This window comes from Muscardinus avellanarius, assembly GCF_963383645.1.
Source record: "Muscardinus avellanarius genome assembly, chromosome: 1".
NCBI lineage: Eukaryota > Metazoa > Chordata > Mammalia > Rodentia > Gliridae > Muscardinus > Muscardinus avellanarius.
The window spans coordinates 67,871,853-67,888,054 of NC_137786.1; the positions used below are offsets into that span (position 1 = coordinate 67,871,853).

Genomic DNA, 16,202 nt, shown 5'->3' on the forward strand with positions numbered 1-16,202 from the left:
TTTCAAGGTATTTTTTTTTGTTTGTTTTTGCAGTATTAGGGATGGAACCCAGGGGCATTCTACCTCTGAGCTAGACCCCCAGCCCTATTTTTTATTCTTTATTTTTTATTTTTTATTCTTTATTTTGTAACAGGGTCTCACTGAATTGCAAAGGGCCTCACTAAGTAGCTGAGGCTGTCCTCGAACCACAATCTTCCTGTCTCAGCCTCCCAAATGCTGGGATTACAAGCATGTGCCACTATACCAGTGATAATTTTAATTTTTTTTGGTTGTTGTTCTTTGTTTTTTAAATGCCCATATAAAATAATCCTTATATTTATCTTAATTGTCCCTTGCCTCTGTGGTCTGATGATCTGCTCATGAATGGAAGGAATGAGCAGAGATGATATTCAGAAGACAGATCTGTCAACCAAGCTGAGCTGCCATACCACCTAACTGCCTCTTTATGGTAATCACACTGCAGAAATGCAACAAGAGCTGGTAATTGGCCTTACCATGTGCGCTGTTGTGAGCCCCAGGGAAAGCAAAACCAAGCTGCTGCCCTCAGAACCTGTGTTCTCCAGAGGGTGTCAGAGCGAAGTGGAAAAATATAATTCATTTGAAAAAAATGAATCCAGGGAAAATAGTCTTGGTTTCTGAATTAGTACTTAATTTTTAAAATTTCTCTTATGTTGGTGGCTGTTTTCCAACTTTATAGGGACAACATTCCAAATATTTATATGGGAAAGTTGGAGACTAAAAACTCTTTTTCTTTCTGGCATTGAATGGTGGAATGTTATAGTTTTAAAATTCTACAATTCACTAGAGGAGATAGTAGCAGCAGGTGTTGGCTCATGGTCTAGGCAACATTAATTTAGTGTACCTAATGTCCATGATAACTATGCAGGGTCATACCATCATGTCTTAAAAACCTAACTGGTTTTGTGTTTTGTTTTGAAATTTCAGAGAGTTTCTTGGGCAGGGATGGATGAAACTGGATAAAAATGAAAGGACACCTTACATTATGAAAACCAGCCAACATTTTAATGATGTGAGTAAGCATGAAAATAAACCTTGGGTAGTCACAGGAAGATGAACTTTGGAGTGTAAAGACTCCTTCTCTAAAATAAAGCAACTCTGCCACCCACTTTTAAACAGAGTTGATAGAATACTTATTGAAGACAAGTTCAAATATCCTCTAACAGCTCACAGTGGTGGGGTAATTTCTAATAATCTCTTGACATAGAGGTTCAGTTTTGATGGTACCTAGGTCTGGTAAGTACTCACTACTGTTTAAGTTGATATTATTTAAATTATCATCATTAGCTGGGCATGGTGGCACATGCATGTAATCCTAGCATTCAGGAGGCTGATTCGGGAGGATCATGGTCAGCCTCAGCTATTACTTAGTGAGGCCCTTTGCAAGTCAGTGAGACCCTGTTTAAAAAAAGAAGACTAAGGCCAGGCGTGTGGTGCACGCTTGTAATCCCCATGCTTGGGAGGCGGAGACAGGAGGATCGCACAGGTTCGAAGCCAGCCTTGCTGGCTTAAGAGACCCTATTTCCAAATAAAAATGTAAAAATAAGTCTGGGAGTGTAGCCCAGAGGTAGAAGGGCTTCCAGGAACCCCAGTACCACACAAAAAAAGACTAAAAAATAGGGCTGGGGGTGTAGCTCGGAGGTAGAAATGCCCCTGGGTTCTATCCCCAGTACCACAATAAGTAAATAAATAAATAAATAAATATAACAATCATTGTTATTGCATGGCCATAAATTGACTAAGAGAATTTGAAGCACATGTGTTCTCTACTAGCAATGGTGAAAATATCTTTAGCTGGGCATGGTGGTACATGCTTGTATCCTAGCATTCAGGAGGCTGAGATAGGAGGATTGCAGTTCACAGACAGCCTTAGCTACTTAGTGAGGTCCTCTGCAACTCAGTGAGACCCTGTTTCAAAATAAAGAATAAAAAATAGGGTAGGGGATGCAGCTCAGAGGTCAAATGCCCCTGGGTTCCATCTCCAGACCTGCAGAAAAAATAAAAAGAAAAAGATTGGATCCGTTCAGCCCCTCCTCATCTTTGCTTAATATTCAGGCCAGATCATGGGGTTGGTTGTTGTGTGGTTCTGTGTAGTGACTGGCTGCCACACTCAGCTCTGCTTTTCTCCAACAGTAACATTGGGAGTTGCTTTTTTATACCTATCAACTCTTTATTGGTTCTGTTCTAAGAGTCTTAGTCCTGTGGGAGAGTAAGTAACAGATGTGGATGTGCCTTCAGGCCTATTCAGACAAAGGGAAGGTGCCCTTCCCGGTTTCACTAAAATTACAGGAATAATGATGGTGTTTACAGAATGATGGAGCCCCACAGATAAATTAGTAAGTCATCCAAAATCAAAATACAAAAACAAAACAACAGTGGTGACTCTCAGTTCAGCACACCACACAGGGAGTGTTCAGAGTGTGGCATGACTGCTATCGCCTAATGAGGTTTAGTGCCACTGAAAGGCAGGGAGTGTGACCCACAGGGGCTCTCTGAGAAGCAGAGCTCAGCTGTGGAAAATAAGGCTCCATTTGGGATGTGAGCACACTCAAGTCAGAGGCTCACTCCCAGGCTCCAGATGCACAGATCTCCTCCATCAAGGTGACCACTGTGCCATCTATTCAGCAAGGTGTAGATGGCTTGGTCTTCTGCACCATGTTACTCTCTTTGATTTTTATCTGTCAGTGGCTCCCCCTAACCTTCAGGATATGGTCCAAATGCCTATTATTTCTTTGTCTTTCTAATCCCCAGCACTTAAGACAATGTTCTATCCCATTTTTTTCAATAAGTATTGGCAATAACATCATAATTATTACCTAATACCCTCAACACACTGGTTTCCAAGTCACCCCTCTCGTCACTCTTAAGAATGAACAGGTGTTCAGTGAATAGCACCATAGTAGGTGCTTTAGTGAATGTCACGGTGATGGCTCCGGGGCCCTGCAAGAACTTGCATACTTTCAGAATAATCAGAAAATGGGAGCATCCATATGATTTAGTGTATTAGTACAAGGGTACATGCCCTGTGTTCCCTTTCTTAATAATCCTAATTTGTCCTGTTCCTTTCCATATGTAGGAGTTGAGCTTTTTAAGCCCGCTTGAACTAGTAGAATGGCAGTACTTGTCCTTGAGGCTATAGATCCTTTTAAATGCCAGTGAAAACTTATAAGGAGGGGAAAATGTTATCTCTTCTGCAGCTAAGTTTCTGATCTGCGAGCTGACCAGTTTAGAGTTTGGTCTGACTGGGACAAGTGTTTTGTTCTTCCCTGTGATAACTGAGGCTTCCCAGAGTGAGTATCAACACACTGTTGGGGGCCAGGAATATTATGACCCCAAGAAGTAATAATCTCCAGGATCTCCAGGATTATTATTCTTGGGTTATTCTATCCTAGTTTCTTCACTGGCAAGAATTCCATCAAAACAACTAATTAACAAAATCATCTTTTTCCCTCAACAAGATGGATTTCAAAGAATCTGTCTTCACACTAAGGATGATCTGGTTTATTACTGTTATTATTAAACTGTTGCCACCATCTTCAGTCTGTATACACCTTTCTTTAGAAAGCTGATACCCAAAGATGGTATATGTTCTCACACTTCTGGACACCCTGTTTTTCTGATATGTCTGCAGAAAGTTCAGATATTTTGCTTCAGTACATTGCTTTGGCTCTTAGACACCCTTTCTGGGCTCTTTGATTATCTCAGATGAGCAACCTGGTGGCATCCCAGATAATGAACTACACGGATGTCAGCTCCCGTGCCAACGCAATTGAGAAGTGGGTAGCAGTGGCGGACATTTGCCGATGCCTGCACAACTACAACGGTGTGCTGGAGATCACCTCGGCCTTAAACAGAAGTGCCATCTACAGGCTGAAGAAGACCTGGGCCAAGGTGTCCAAACAGGTGAGCGTCAGAGTGCCGCACATCCCGCTGCTGAGTGGAGGAGAGGCTGGGAGACGAGAGCCAAGATAAATATTACTAATTAGGAAATCATTAGCTGAAATGAGCAGCGCAGTTGCCAAAGAAAGGTGCCAACATGGGTAATTACTGTGCTCTTATCACTTAATTAATTCTACTCATGTGCATCTCCAAAACATTCATTAAAACATTTGGGGGACAACCTCAAGCCACGTGGCTGTCACTCAGGCTCCCTGAGTTATTTCGGGTGGGCATACCAGTTCCCATTGAACACAGCGATGGCCGATGAATGCATCCATTCTCCCCCAAAGTAAGGGACCAATGCCTGAGGGCCGCAAGACCTCAGTGTTCACCTCTTTCTTTGTCAGTAGTAGCAGATTTAGCGTTTTGGCAAAATGACTTAGATGTGCAGAACTAGAACTTTCTTAATGTTCCTTCTTTGGCTTCAGCTTGTCTGCACCTCTTGTTTTCATTCAAGATTCAAACCAAGTCATGATCCTTCCCCTGCCCTTTCTTCTGGCCTTCTTCAAGGGTACTGGGGGGCACTGGGAGGGTTTCTCTGGGCCTCTGGAAGGCTGTCTGCACCCCTGGCTTCCTATTGTAGTCCTTTGATGTCTGGCCACTGGGTCCAGACCACTGCATATCACCTCTGCCTGAGATTTTGATTGAATTTTCATTAAATAAGTCAATATGAGGAGAATCGAAATCTTTACTGTGCTGAGTTTCTCTGTCCATATACACTGTTTCCCCATTTATTTAAGTTTTCATTAATTACTTTCATCAATATTTTTGCAAATTTGAGCATATAAAGTACTGTGTATGTTTTGTTAAATTTATGCCTAAGTATTTCATTCTTATTGGAGAATGTGTGTGTGTGTGTGTCGGGGGGTACTGGGATGGAACCCATGGGACATTCTAGCTCTGAGCTACACCCTCAGCCCTATTTTTTATTTTGGCTTCACTAAGTAGCTGAGGCTGGCCTCAAACAGTGATTCTCCTTTCTCAGCCTCCCAAATGCTGGGATTACAAGTGTGTGCCACCACGCCCTGCCTCTTTATAGAATTTTAAACATTATTTAGGCTCTAATTTTAGTTTCTATGTGTGCATTTTTAGTACATAGAAATGTGTTTCATTTTTGCACACTAATCTTGTATATGTAACCTTGCTTGCCTCACTTAGTAGTTCTAGAAGCTGTTTTATAGACGTCTTGGTATTTTTTCCATAGACAGTTATGTCATTTGTAAATAAGAACAGTCATTTCTTTTTTATTTATATGCTTTTCATTTATTTTTCTTGGCTTATTGCTCTGACTAGAACCTCTATTACTGTGTTGAATAGAGTGTTAAGAAAGGACACTCTTAGCTAGTTCTCAGCCTTGGGCGAAAAGCCTTTCGTCTTTCATCATAAAAGATGGTAGTAGGTTTCATAAATGTTTTTTATAAAATTGAGTAAGCTGCCCTCTTTTCCTAGTTTTCTGAGAATTTTTATAATAAATAGGTATTGAAATACTATTTTTTTTGTGTGGTAGTGGGTATGGAACCCAGGGGCCTTCTACCTCTGGGCTACACTCTCAGACCTATTTCTTTTATTTTATTTGGAAACAGGGTCTCTTAAGCCAACTAAGGCTGGCATTGAACCTGTGCGGTTCTCCACTCTCAGCCTCCCAAGCGCGGTGATTACAAGCATGCGGCACCATGCCCGGCTAAAATACTATTTTTAACTGGGCTTTAACCACCTCTATCAGAGCCCCAAAGCTGGACACTTTGTGGCTCTGTTTCACCCCTGACCCCGCTCAGGCATTGGTCACTAGCTCTCACAGCACACTGTCCTGTCCTGTCCTGTCATGTACTGCAACATTTCATAAATGTCAGTAAGTCACTTCTCTGCCTTCTTTTTTCTTCTCTTCCCTGATTCTTTTTCCCTCTGATGTTGGCACCAAGGGACCCTCAAATCTTAAGACAGCACCCAGGTTTTTCTAGCACTGTCCTTGAGAGGATGTAGGTTTAGGGATAACCATGGAATAGGCATGATTAGCTGGTATGAAAATTACTCTTTCAGACTTTTATATAATACCTGTATAGGCATTAAATGGATTGTGCCCTTTCAGCAACATGCAGGGGCCGATGGACTGACCTTCAGAGAAGCTGTAGGTGGCCAAGTGATTCCATCCAATCACGTCAGGAGGGGCCTGGTGACTAACAAGCCTGCTTCAGACAAGTTTGTTTGCACTATCTGCCCCCAGCTGTCCTTTTGGGTCTGGAGAGTTTGGGGACTGTCCAGGAGGACTGGGAGAATCTACACTCTAGAGTCTCTAGATTTGGGTTAGAGTGTAAAAAATGCTATATTTCTACAACTTCTTTGAGCCAAGGCCAGCCCTGGACCAAGAAAAAGGCCTTCCAGATCCCTCAAAACCTGGGCTGGGTATGGCAGCCATTGAAGTGTTCTGAAAGCTATCAGGATGCTCTGCCGCTTCTCTTCAAATTGAGACAGAGGACTCAGAGCAGCCTCAACCTGGCATGCAAAGTACTTTTCCCAGGAGGATCTGGAGCAAATGCCAGGATGTAGGTATCACCAGGAATGGATCCTCAGCCCCAGCGGCCACCCTGACTTTCTCTCATGGAAAACACTCCTGACCAATGTCAACCACAGTTTATTTCTTAGTAAATATAAGTTATACTTTTCAAACAAATTGATGATGATGACCATAAAAGAAAAGGATTGGGTATTACCTAGTCAATGCCAAATATGGACTTTGATGCTCAGAAGATTAATACTCAAAAAGGTATGCATGTATATACCTATCACTCTGGGCTACATTATGATGTGAGACTATAATACACACATAAAAGTATCTACATAAAATTATTCAAAAAGATTCATCACAAAATCTTCCTGACATGAGGCTTCCTTTAAGATTCTATGTCCAACATATACTTTTCCATTTTTTAGGTTCCCACATTTCTTGTGCATTACAATTTTTCCTTCCTGCACATTTTTCTTTTCTTTGTGGCTAAATGTGGGGATGTAGGCACCTCCTCTTCCCTATATGTTCTGCTTCTTTTCTAACATTACATGTAAACATTATGCCTCACCTCTACACTGTAAGAATATACCCTCATTCAGGTAAAGGTATTGCACCTGCCAGTTAAGAGAACTGAGCATCTTTTGGCAGCCCACTGTCTTATCAAATGATGGTATTTAAGAAATACTAAGTTTGGGGGCCGGGATGTAGCTCAGTGGCAAAGCGCCTGCTTTGCAGGTGTGACGCTCTGGGTTCGATCCCCAGTTCCAAAAAAGACAAAAAAAAAGAACCCCTTAAAAAAAATAAGCTAAGAAATACTAAGTTTTTTCTTTATATTTTAGACAAAAGCTCTAATGGACAAACTCCAGAAGACTGTTTCATCTGAAGGAAGATTTAAAAATCTCAGAGAAACCCTTAAAAAGTATGTCTATCTTAATTATTAAGTTATTTATAATTCAGAAATTTGCTTCCATAATTTTTATAGTATATGAATGTTGACCTACCTTCTTCATTGCTGGAAAAGAAAATCAAATAAGGAACAGTTTTCATTGTCTTAGTATTTTTGATTTTCCTTTTCACTTGGAACTCTGCATTTAGTAAGTGTCTTATGGATTTTCACCTAGAATATTGTGCATATATAAGTGTCTTGTACATATACTCATGATATGCAGATTATTCCAAATGAGAAGGAAATATCACCATAATAAATCAAGTCATCTTAATATAAAACATCTTCTTGATTAGGTATTTCCTAATCTAAGCATGTAATCCAGCACCCATGATTGTTGATTTTTTATTTCTCTCTCTCTTACACACACACACACACACACACACACACACACACTCTCTAGTCTCTTAAAACTATTTTTCTCATAATTTACCTCATGAATTTTATTTGCTCTGGAAGTCATTAGTCTCATGATAGTATGAAATATTAATAATTATAATAATGATGATAGCATCAATAGCAATGATAGCATAAGAATTATCTTCTGAATATTTATCAAGTAACAGGTTCTATGCTAAGTACTCAATGTCTCTTACTTTAAGCCTCAGGACAACTTAAGAGAGAAGCTATTTTGCCTCTATCCTACAGACCAGGGAACTGCAGTCTAGAGTTTCCCATTACTCTGAATAACCTACCAAACTGGGACTGAGGCCCAGTTCTTTCTGCATCAAAAGCCCATGTTCTTAGCCTCAGGCCTCTGGGATTAGGCCAAGTTTCTCCTAAACCAAAATAACTCTCTCCCTTTGGTAAGCAACTGGGATGATGTTAGTATATTCTACACTTTCTAAAACATTTGAGTATTAACTAAATCAAAAAGCAAGTTTAATATAGTGTGAGGCTCTAACCACATTAATTTTGCTATCCAGTTCTTTAAGGTTGAATGTCTGTCTTTCAATAAGGTGAGGGCATTGAGGTTTCCTACATGCTTCTACTCCTCCAAAAAGTATGGCCACTTTACAAGTACTCCAAACAATCCCTGCCAGCAAATGTTTTGTATTTGTCTCCAAAACATCCTGTTATTGGAGTGCACCATTGTCTCAAACACACAGGAAAGGATGGGCTGTAATTTTTATTGCATTCTATTGTAAAATTTGTTTAAAACTCTGCTTATCATGAATGTACTTCTGACAGTGAAATAGAAGTCTTTGTTCTCCAGGATGGAAGCAGCCGACAGTGGCTTCCAATTTCAGCTGGGGAGGGAAGGGAAATTTTGGTGATTGGGTATGAAAACAGTGCTTCTTGGTCTCGCAGCTGTAACCCTCCAGCAGTCCCTTATCTCGGAATGTACTTGACAGACCTGGCATTCATTGAAGAAGGAACACCAAACTTCACTGAAGAAGGCCTTGTCAATTTTTCCAAAATGAGAATGGTAGGTGATAACTTCATCATCATCCTGTGTTGATGACTTTCATGGCTCATGGAGAAGAGGCAAAGTAATGAAGCCAACATTTGCTTTTGAATCACGAGAAGGAAGAATTGGTGGCAGCCAGGCTAGTGCTGGCTTTTGACTGATTGAGGAGATTTGGGGCAATCATTTTAGCTTGTAGCCTGGGTCAAGGGGATGGATGGAGAATAAAATTTCAAGGATGACTCTCTAAGGCTGATTTGTGTTAGATGGATGCCAAAGGCTTCTTGTTGGACAGCCAAGTTTTGAGCACCAATTTAGAAGCAAGGAGCCCATAGACAATGGCAGCCAGGACTTCCCTCTCCCAAAGCCGAGGCCACCCATTGCCATCTGCTTCTCTGATCATGAAGTTAGTATCTTCATACTGTTGGCATGTCACTTGACTCCTTGAAGGGCAAGAAAGCACCAGGCATAGAAAACAATCAGGCCAGGCTTCACTTACCACACTGGGGGAAGGGACTCTGAGTAAAGGCTCTCGAAGAATGTGCAGAGGTGCAGGGAAATACCTCTGCTTTACTCCTGTTCTTGTTGTTTTTCTCTGTTAGATATCACATATTATCCGAGAGATACGCCAGTTCCAGCAAACTTCCTACCGAATAGACCATCAGGCTAAGGTAATACTGTGTGGCTTCGAGGGAATTAATTTTGAAAAAGTGGAAATTGCTGGACGTGGTGGCGCATGCTTGTAATCCCCAAGCTTGGGTGGCGAAGACAGGAGGATCTCTCAGGTTCGAAGCCAGCTGCTCTGGTTTAAGAGACCCTTTTTCCAAATTTAAAAAGTATAAAATAGGTCTGGGAGTGTAGCCCTGAGGTAGAAGGGCTTCCAGGAACCCCAATACCACCAAAATAAAGTGGAAATTAATGACTTAGAAGACAACACCAAGCCAGGTGTGGTGGTGCATGCTTGTAATCCCAGCATTTGAGAGACTGAGACAGGAGGATCTGGGTTCAGCTAGCCTCAGCTACTTAGTGAGGCCCTTTGCAACACAGTGAGACCCTTTTTAAAAATAAAGAATAAAGGTCCAGGATGTAGCCCAGCAGCAGAGCATTTGCCCAGGATGTGTGAGGCCCTGGGTTCTGTCCCTCACCCTGCAGAAAAGAAAAAAGATTACAATTTCAACTCCTACCTAAGTTTCCAGTCTGCATTCATAATCACATGAGTCAATTAATTAATATTAAATTATCTGTCTCTGTGTCTCTTCTAAAAAAATAAAATAAAATAAAGAATAAAAAATAGGGCTAGGGGTATAGCTTGAAGGTAGAATGCCCCTGGGTTCCATCCCCAGTGCTAGAAAAAAAAAAGAAAGAAAGAAAGAAAAAGAAAAAGGAAGACAACACCAGAGATGTCTTCTAATAATACCAAACACTAACTCATGGAAAGGACCAATAAAAAATAAAATCTTTAGCAAACCTGATCAAGAAAAAGGTAGAAAGACAAACATCTATTTGTCAAGTTCTACTGATTTTATATTCCATATTTCTTGCAGATCTCTCCCTCTTCTTTAAGTCTCCATCACTACCACCCAGTCCCAACACAAGCACTCTACTGTGTTTGTGTGTGTGTGTGTGTGTGTGTGACACAAGCACTCTACTGTATTTGTGTGTGTGTGTGTGTGTGCTTGTTAGACAAGAGTTCCACCACTGAGCTGCATCCCCACCCCTCAAAACACCCTAGAATGAAAAAAATGCATGTTATAAATTACAGCTGAATGGAGCTTTCTGAAATACAAAGTGGATTATGTCCCCCACCCCAAGCAAACCATTTTGGGGGTAGGAGAGGGCTTCCCATTGCTCTTAGGCTAAAAAAAAGAAAAAAAAGTCAGATTTTGCATTACCAAGTCTTGTATTATGTGGCCCGTGCTTGTTCTTCAGGCTCATTCCTCATTATACACCCGCTTACTCTATATCCCAGACACGACTGGTCTTTTTTTTTTTTTTTTAAGAACAGTTTCAGCTTGATAGAAATATCAAAAAGGTAGTGCAAAGATTCCTATATACATCACAGCTTTCCCTATTATTAGGATCTTAATGTTAACATGATATATTTATTGGCATTGGTATTGATGAACCATTACTGATACTTTCTTACTAACTAAAGATTATACTTTACTCAAATTTCCTTACTTTTTACTTTTTGTGTATGTGTGCAGTACTGGGGATGGAGCCCAGGGGCCTTCTACTTTTAAGCTATACTCTCAGACCTATTTTTATATTTTATTTGTAAACAGGGTCCCACTAAGCTGCCGAGAGCCTCACTAAGTAGCTGAGGCTGGTTTTGAACCTGTGTGACAGTTCTGTCTCGGCCTCCCAAGTACTGGGATTCCAAACGTGGGCCACCACTTCCCTAGTCCAGGCTCCTGTTCGGGACATCACATCCCACTTAGATGCCAAGGCTCCTTGGGCTCCTCTTGTTTTTGGCACTTGCCTAGACTTTGAGGCGCACTGGTGAGTTTCACATTCAGGCCTTGCATGTGTTAGGCAAGTGCTCTCCCTCGGAGCTACATTCCCAACTCTGGTCCAGTATTTTATAGGATGGCTCACAATTAGAATTTGTCTGATGTTTTACTGATGTCTAGACTGGGATTCTGGGTGATTGAGAGGAAGACCATAGGGGTAAAGTTCCATCTTCCTCATATCAACAAGGGTGCATGTTATCAACATAGTTTATGACTCGCTGCTAGTTACAATCACTTAGATATGGTGGCATTTGTCAGATTTCTCTACTCTTACATTAGCCTTCTGTTCTTCCTTCCCATACCGCACTTTTGGAAGGAGTCACTGTGCACAGCCCACAACTAAAGAATTATTCCCCTTCTCCTTGAGAGCAAAATGTCTACATTAATTACTTGGAATTCTTGCCCATGTTAGATTTGTTTCTTCCCTCCCATTCATTGGCTTATTCAGTCATTTCTTTGTGCCAGTATGGACTAGTGGGTTTGCATTTCTTTGGGGTTTAGTGCGCTGGCACTACTGATCTTGCTGCTGACACTGTTCTGGGCTTGGCCACTGGGTGCTCTACCCCCATCAGTGTGGGATTCATTTCTCTTCTTTTCTTTGTTGAGGACTTCCTTATGTTCTACCACTATTAGATGTTCTAGGCTCATCCTATATATTTCTGGCCCCAATTCTAGAATCAGATATTTCTCCCCAAAGCTCTAATTCTTCATATTGAAAAATGTTATTAAAAAAAAAACAAGATAAGGGATCTTGGTATGCCCATGTCATAGGAATTCGTTTCTTTTAGGCCCTTTCAGTTGACAAAGCATGGAAATGTGTGCATGTATACACACGCGCACGCACACACATGTACATGCATAAATATTTCTATATGTAACCAAATGTATTTGTATTAAACTAAACACAAGTTTATACTGATGCCCCCAGTCTTTGACCACATAAATTATCCTAGCCCCAGCCTACATTTGCTTTCTATGAACGTCATCCAACAGTGAGAAGCAGACTCTTCTTTAACGGCTCCTAGGTGTTGTCCTGTTCGCCTTTGCCATGAGGCTTTCCGTGTTCTATGTCTGGGGTGCCCTTTCTCTGAATTGTAGTTAACTCATTACCCCCAAAACATTCCCCACTTTTTATCTTTTATGATATACTGTGCACTTCTTCTTTCTAGCCCTTGGCACTAGAGTTGCAGTTTTACATTTATTTGGGTGATATGTGTACATGTTTGACATCCGTGAGGGTCAGAGCCATATCGTTGGGTTTATCATTACAGCCCCAGTATCTTTCACAGGCCTAGACCATAGTAGATAACAAATGCTTCTGAAGTTAATCTAAGTGAGGAAAAAACACACAAAAATGTAATTTTAGTTGGAAAAATAGCCATGATAATGAAGCAATAGAAATATTAAAGGTATAAAATTTGAAAGGTAAAGACTAAATGTGATAATTCAAAGAGGATTTAACCATCTACCTAGAAAATATAAGGGAAACTAATAAATTATTAAGGGAGCAAAGCAACCTAACATAAAAGCCACCAATTTTCAATTCAACACATGGTAATACCAACTGAAATGTAATATACAAAATCTCACTCAAAAGGGCAACAAGATCTATTATGTCTAGGATTAAGTGGAACAAGAAATATCTAAGACCTTTACAAACTGAAGTATGAACAGGAGGTAGTAATTAAATAGACAGCTATATCAGTTCATGAATCAGAAGACTTACTGTTATAAAGATGTCCATGGTCCTCAAATCAACCTGTATCTTCACTAAAATTCTAATTAAAATCCCTACAGAGTTTGTCCTGGAACTTCACAAAATTATTGTGAAATTGATAAAGAAACTTAGGTAGACAAAAACCAGACGAGGACATTTTGAAAAGTAAAAGCATTAAGTGAGAACATTTTTATAATATTAAAAATGCATCTATGGCTGGGCATGGTGGCACACGCTTGTAATCCCAACATTTGGGAGGCTGAGATAGAAGAATCACAGTTCACAGCCAGCCTCAGGTACTTAGTGAAGCCCTTTGCAACTCAGTGAGACCCTGTTTCAAAATAAAAAATAAAAAATAGGGCTGGGGATGTTGCTCAGAGGTAGAAATGTCCCTGGCTTCCATCTCCAGACCCGCAAAAAAAAAAAAAAAAAAAAAAAAAAAAGCAAGCATCTATGTTATGACCCAATAGTTTTTCTCCAAGGGCAAGTAAAATATGCACAATAAAAAGCATTGTGCAAAAATTTTAGTAATAGTCCGAAAGTGGAAACACCTCAATTGTCCATTAGCAGATAAATGGGTAAATGAATTGAATTGTGGTATTTCTCTACCATGGGACACTGCTAAGCAACGATAAAAACTTCTGATACATGCCACAGCATGGGTGAATTTCAACACGTGCTGAGTGAAAAGAGTCAGACAGGAAGGATTAGGTACCATATGATCTTGGGTTTGAAGCCAGCCTCAGCAATTTAGCAAGATCCAGTTTCAAAATAAATAAAAGACTGGGGGGTTCACTTTCAGGTAGAATGCTCCTGGGTTTAATCCCCATTTTCAAAATAAAAGAAAAATGTATTCACAAGTGTTCTGAAAGAAGTACAAGCTGGAATGAAATTCTCTCTCTCTCTCTCTCTCTCTCTCTCTCTCTCTCTCTCTCTCTCTCTCTCTCTCTCTCTCTCTCTCCCCCCAGGTCACACAGTACTTGCTTGACAAAGCCCTCATCATAGATGAAGATACACTCTATGAGCTTTCACTCAAAATTGAGCCTCGACTTCCTGCTTGAAGAGCTGGCCTTCCTCCAAGACCGTGTTTCCCTGGCTCACAGGACAGACAGGACTGTGCATGTCATGCCTCATGTGCTGCAGCGGAGACCAGGCAGAGATGAAGCCAGTCTCCTCTCTCCACTAAAAATGACAGAACCAAACTGAAATTCTGTCTCCAGCCAGAGCAAAACCCAGCCGTGTGGGTCAGAGACAGAAGCTTCAGCCTGGGTGGGAAGGTGAAAAGGTTGATAGTTAATAAAGCCAATGGCATACTTTATGTACAGGAATGTGAGATGGGAGATGTAGCAGCCATTTTAATGAAGCAGGGGAGAGGTAAATTCCCCTCTGGCCCATGTTCAATTAGAACCAGGGGACAAGGGTCCAGAAAAGGCCTGTGATGTTTCTCTGGCACTTGACTGGCCTGGGCGCCACCGATCTTCTCCTAGGATTTAACAACTTCCATTGCAGTTCTCCATTCCAAGCTTCAGAGAAAAGCTGGGGCTTCCTCTCTAGGGCCAACACAAGTGATTCCAGTCCACAGCATGTGCATGGTTCTCAGTGCATTATAAATATTTATATTTGCGGATTGGTCTGTTCTGAAATGGCCTTTTCAGTCTTTAGGTAACAGGACAGGAAAGAAAGGGTGTGATGGAGTTAGATTTGTTTCCTTAATTTAAAACAATAGGCTGTACCCCAGAGGATTCCAGCTAGTGGCTGGCTTGAGGTGGGGCTGGGGCTTCTTCCTGAGGTTGGTGGTCCCCAAAAGCTACCCCCTGGAGAGTCAGCTGCAGAGTTTGCAGAAAGGTGCATACCACCTCACCGACAAAACTGTGGAATGAGACCGAAGGCCATAAAGCGCTCTGGGGAGCCTTGGGTTTCATCGCCAAGTGAAAACATATACCTAGAAATCATCTTTTGCTTGTTTCCTTTTCTTCCATAGTATCTTTTATGATTTACACAAACTTTTTTTTAGGCTCACTCTGAACATTGGTTGTACTTTTTAAAAACCGTTTCCTGATATTTTCTTTTGAAAACCCCACACTCCCACGTGCAGTTGGCAACAGTCCTCTTTACCCCAGCCATCTTTGTCCAAACATGATTTTGAAATCGTTCTGAGTGAGAGTACTGTAAGTACACGGGAAATGGGCCCAGCCACCCAACAGCTCTTTTAGCAGAAAACCAAATTCAGGGCTCAGTCCTGCTGCCCAAGGCTGTGGAAGGAACCTCATCTTTCCCAAGACTGCAAGTTTTTGAAGAAACAGGGCTATCTCATTGTTTACCTCCCTTTTCTCTTCTCAGGGAGACTGCTGCTTTTAAAGAAGAAAGAAAAAAAAATTCAGAGTTATTATTACCTGAGCCTAGTGTACCTGACATTTTCTCTTAGAAGCATGAAGCTTATTGATGCTGACAATGAAAAATTGGTCTGGCTGTTTTCCCTTTTAATTTGCACTTGAATTCTGTTGGCAGAGCTAACAACTGACTAATAAATTCCACTTTCTGGCCCTTAAGACCTGATGGAAGAGTTAGTGTTGATAACATCTCCTAGAAGTAGAGAAGGTACATTTTCTGCACAGTGAGGGCCATCTCTGTACATAACTATATAGTGAAATATCAGCTAAAAATATTTATAATATATGAAGACCATTGCAAAACTATTTTCTGTAGCTCATATTAGCCAACGGTGTAGCACTAAGCCCGAAGAGGGTTACTTACGGATGCTGTATTTTTATTTTGTTTAAAAAAGTTGCTTGTTTGTTCTCTTTAGTTTCAAATAAGAGGTTGACGCATCTTGATGCATGACGAGAAGCATGGGCTCTGGATTCTATCAGTGCATACCTTGTGATTATTTCTCAGTATATAGAAACTGAGGGTTTGAAATAATATGTATCAATTGCACCAAACACCTCAAGGTCTTGCAGAAGAAAAGTAAAGATTAGCTTTCTTGGCAAAAAAAAAAAAAAATTTTTTTTGGAAGGTGAAGTAAAACCAGGAGAAACCCATGAGAGGGCCACACACACCTAAGTAGTTTCAGGCAAAACATCAAATGGAAAGGTCAATGCATCCTACTCTGTCTTGGGGTTGCATCGCCCTCCAGAGGAGAGGGAAGGCTCAGTGTG

At 40.9% G+C, this 16,202-nt stretch overlaps 1 protein-coding gene across 1 annotated transcript in view; it reads left to right on the top strand.

Annotated features, from left to right (window-relative positions):
* RASGRF2 (Ras protein specific guanine nucleotide releasing factor 2) overlaps positions 1–14,105 on the top strand; it is a gene marked incomplete at both ends in the record, with an annotated part of 257,634 nt that extends 243,529 nt beyond the window's left edge. Inside the window, 6 exons of the mRNA XM_080700448.1 lie at positions 946–1,030; positions 3,724–3,921; positions 7,300–7,379; positions 8,718–8,835; positions 9,417–9,485; positions 14,013–14,105. Of these exons, the coding sequence (XP_080556574.1) occupies positions 946–1,030; positions 3,724–3,921; positions 7,300–7,379; positions 8,718–8,835; positions 9,417–9,485; positions 14,013–14,105 (643 nt within the window). The remainder of the gene's footprint in view (positions 1–945; positions 1,031–3,723; positions 3,922–7,299; positions 7,380–8,717; positions 8,836–9,416; positions 9,486–14,012) is intronic.
* Positions 14,106–16,202: the final 2,097 nt, after the last annotated feature.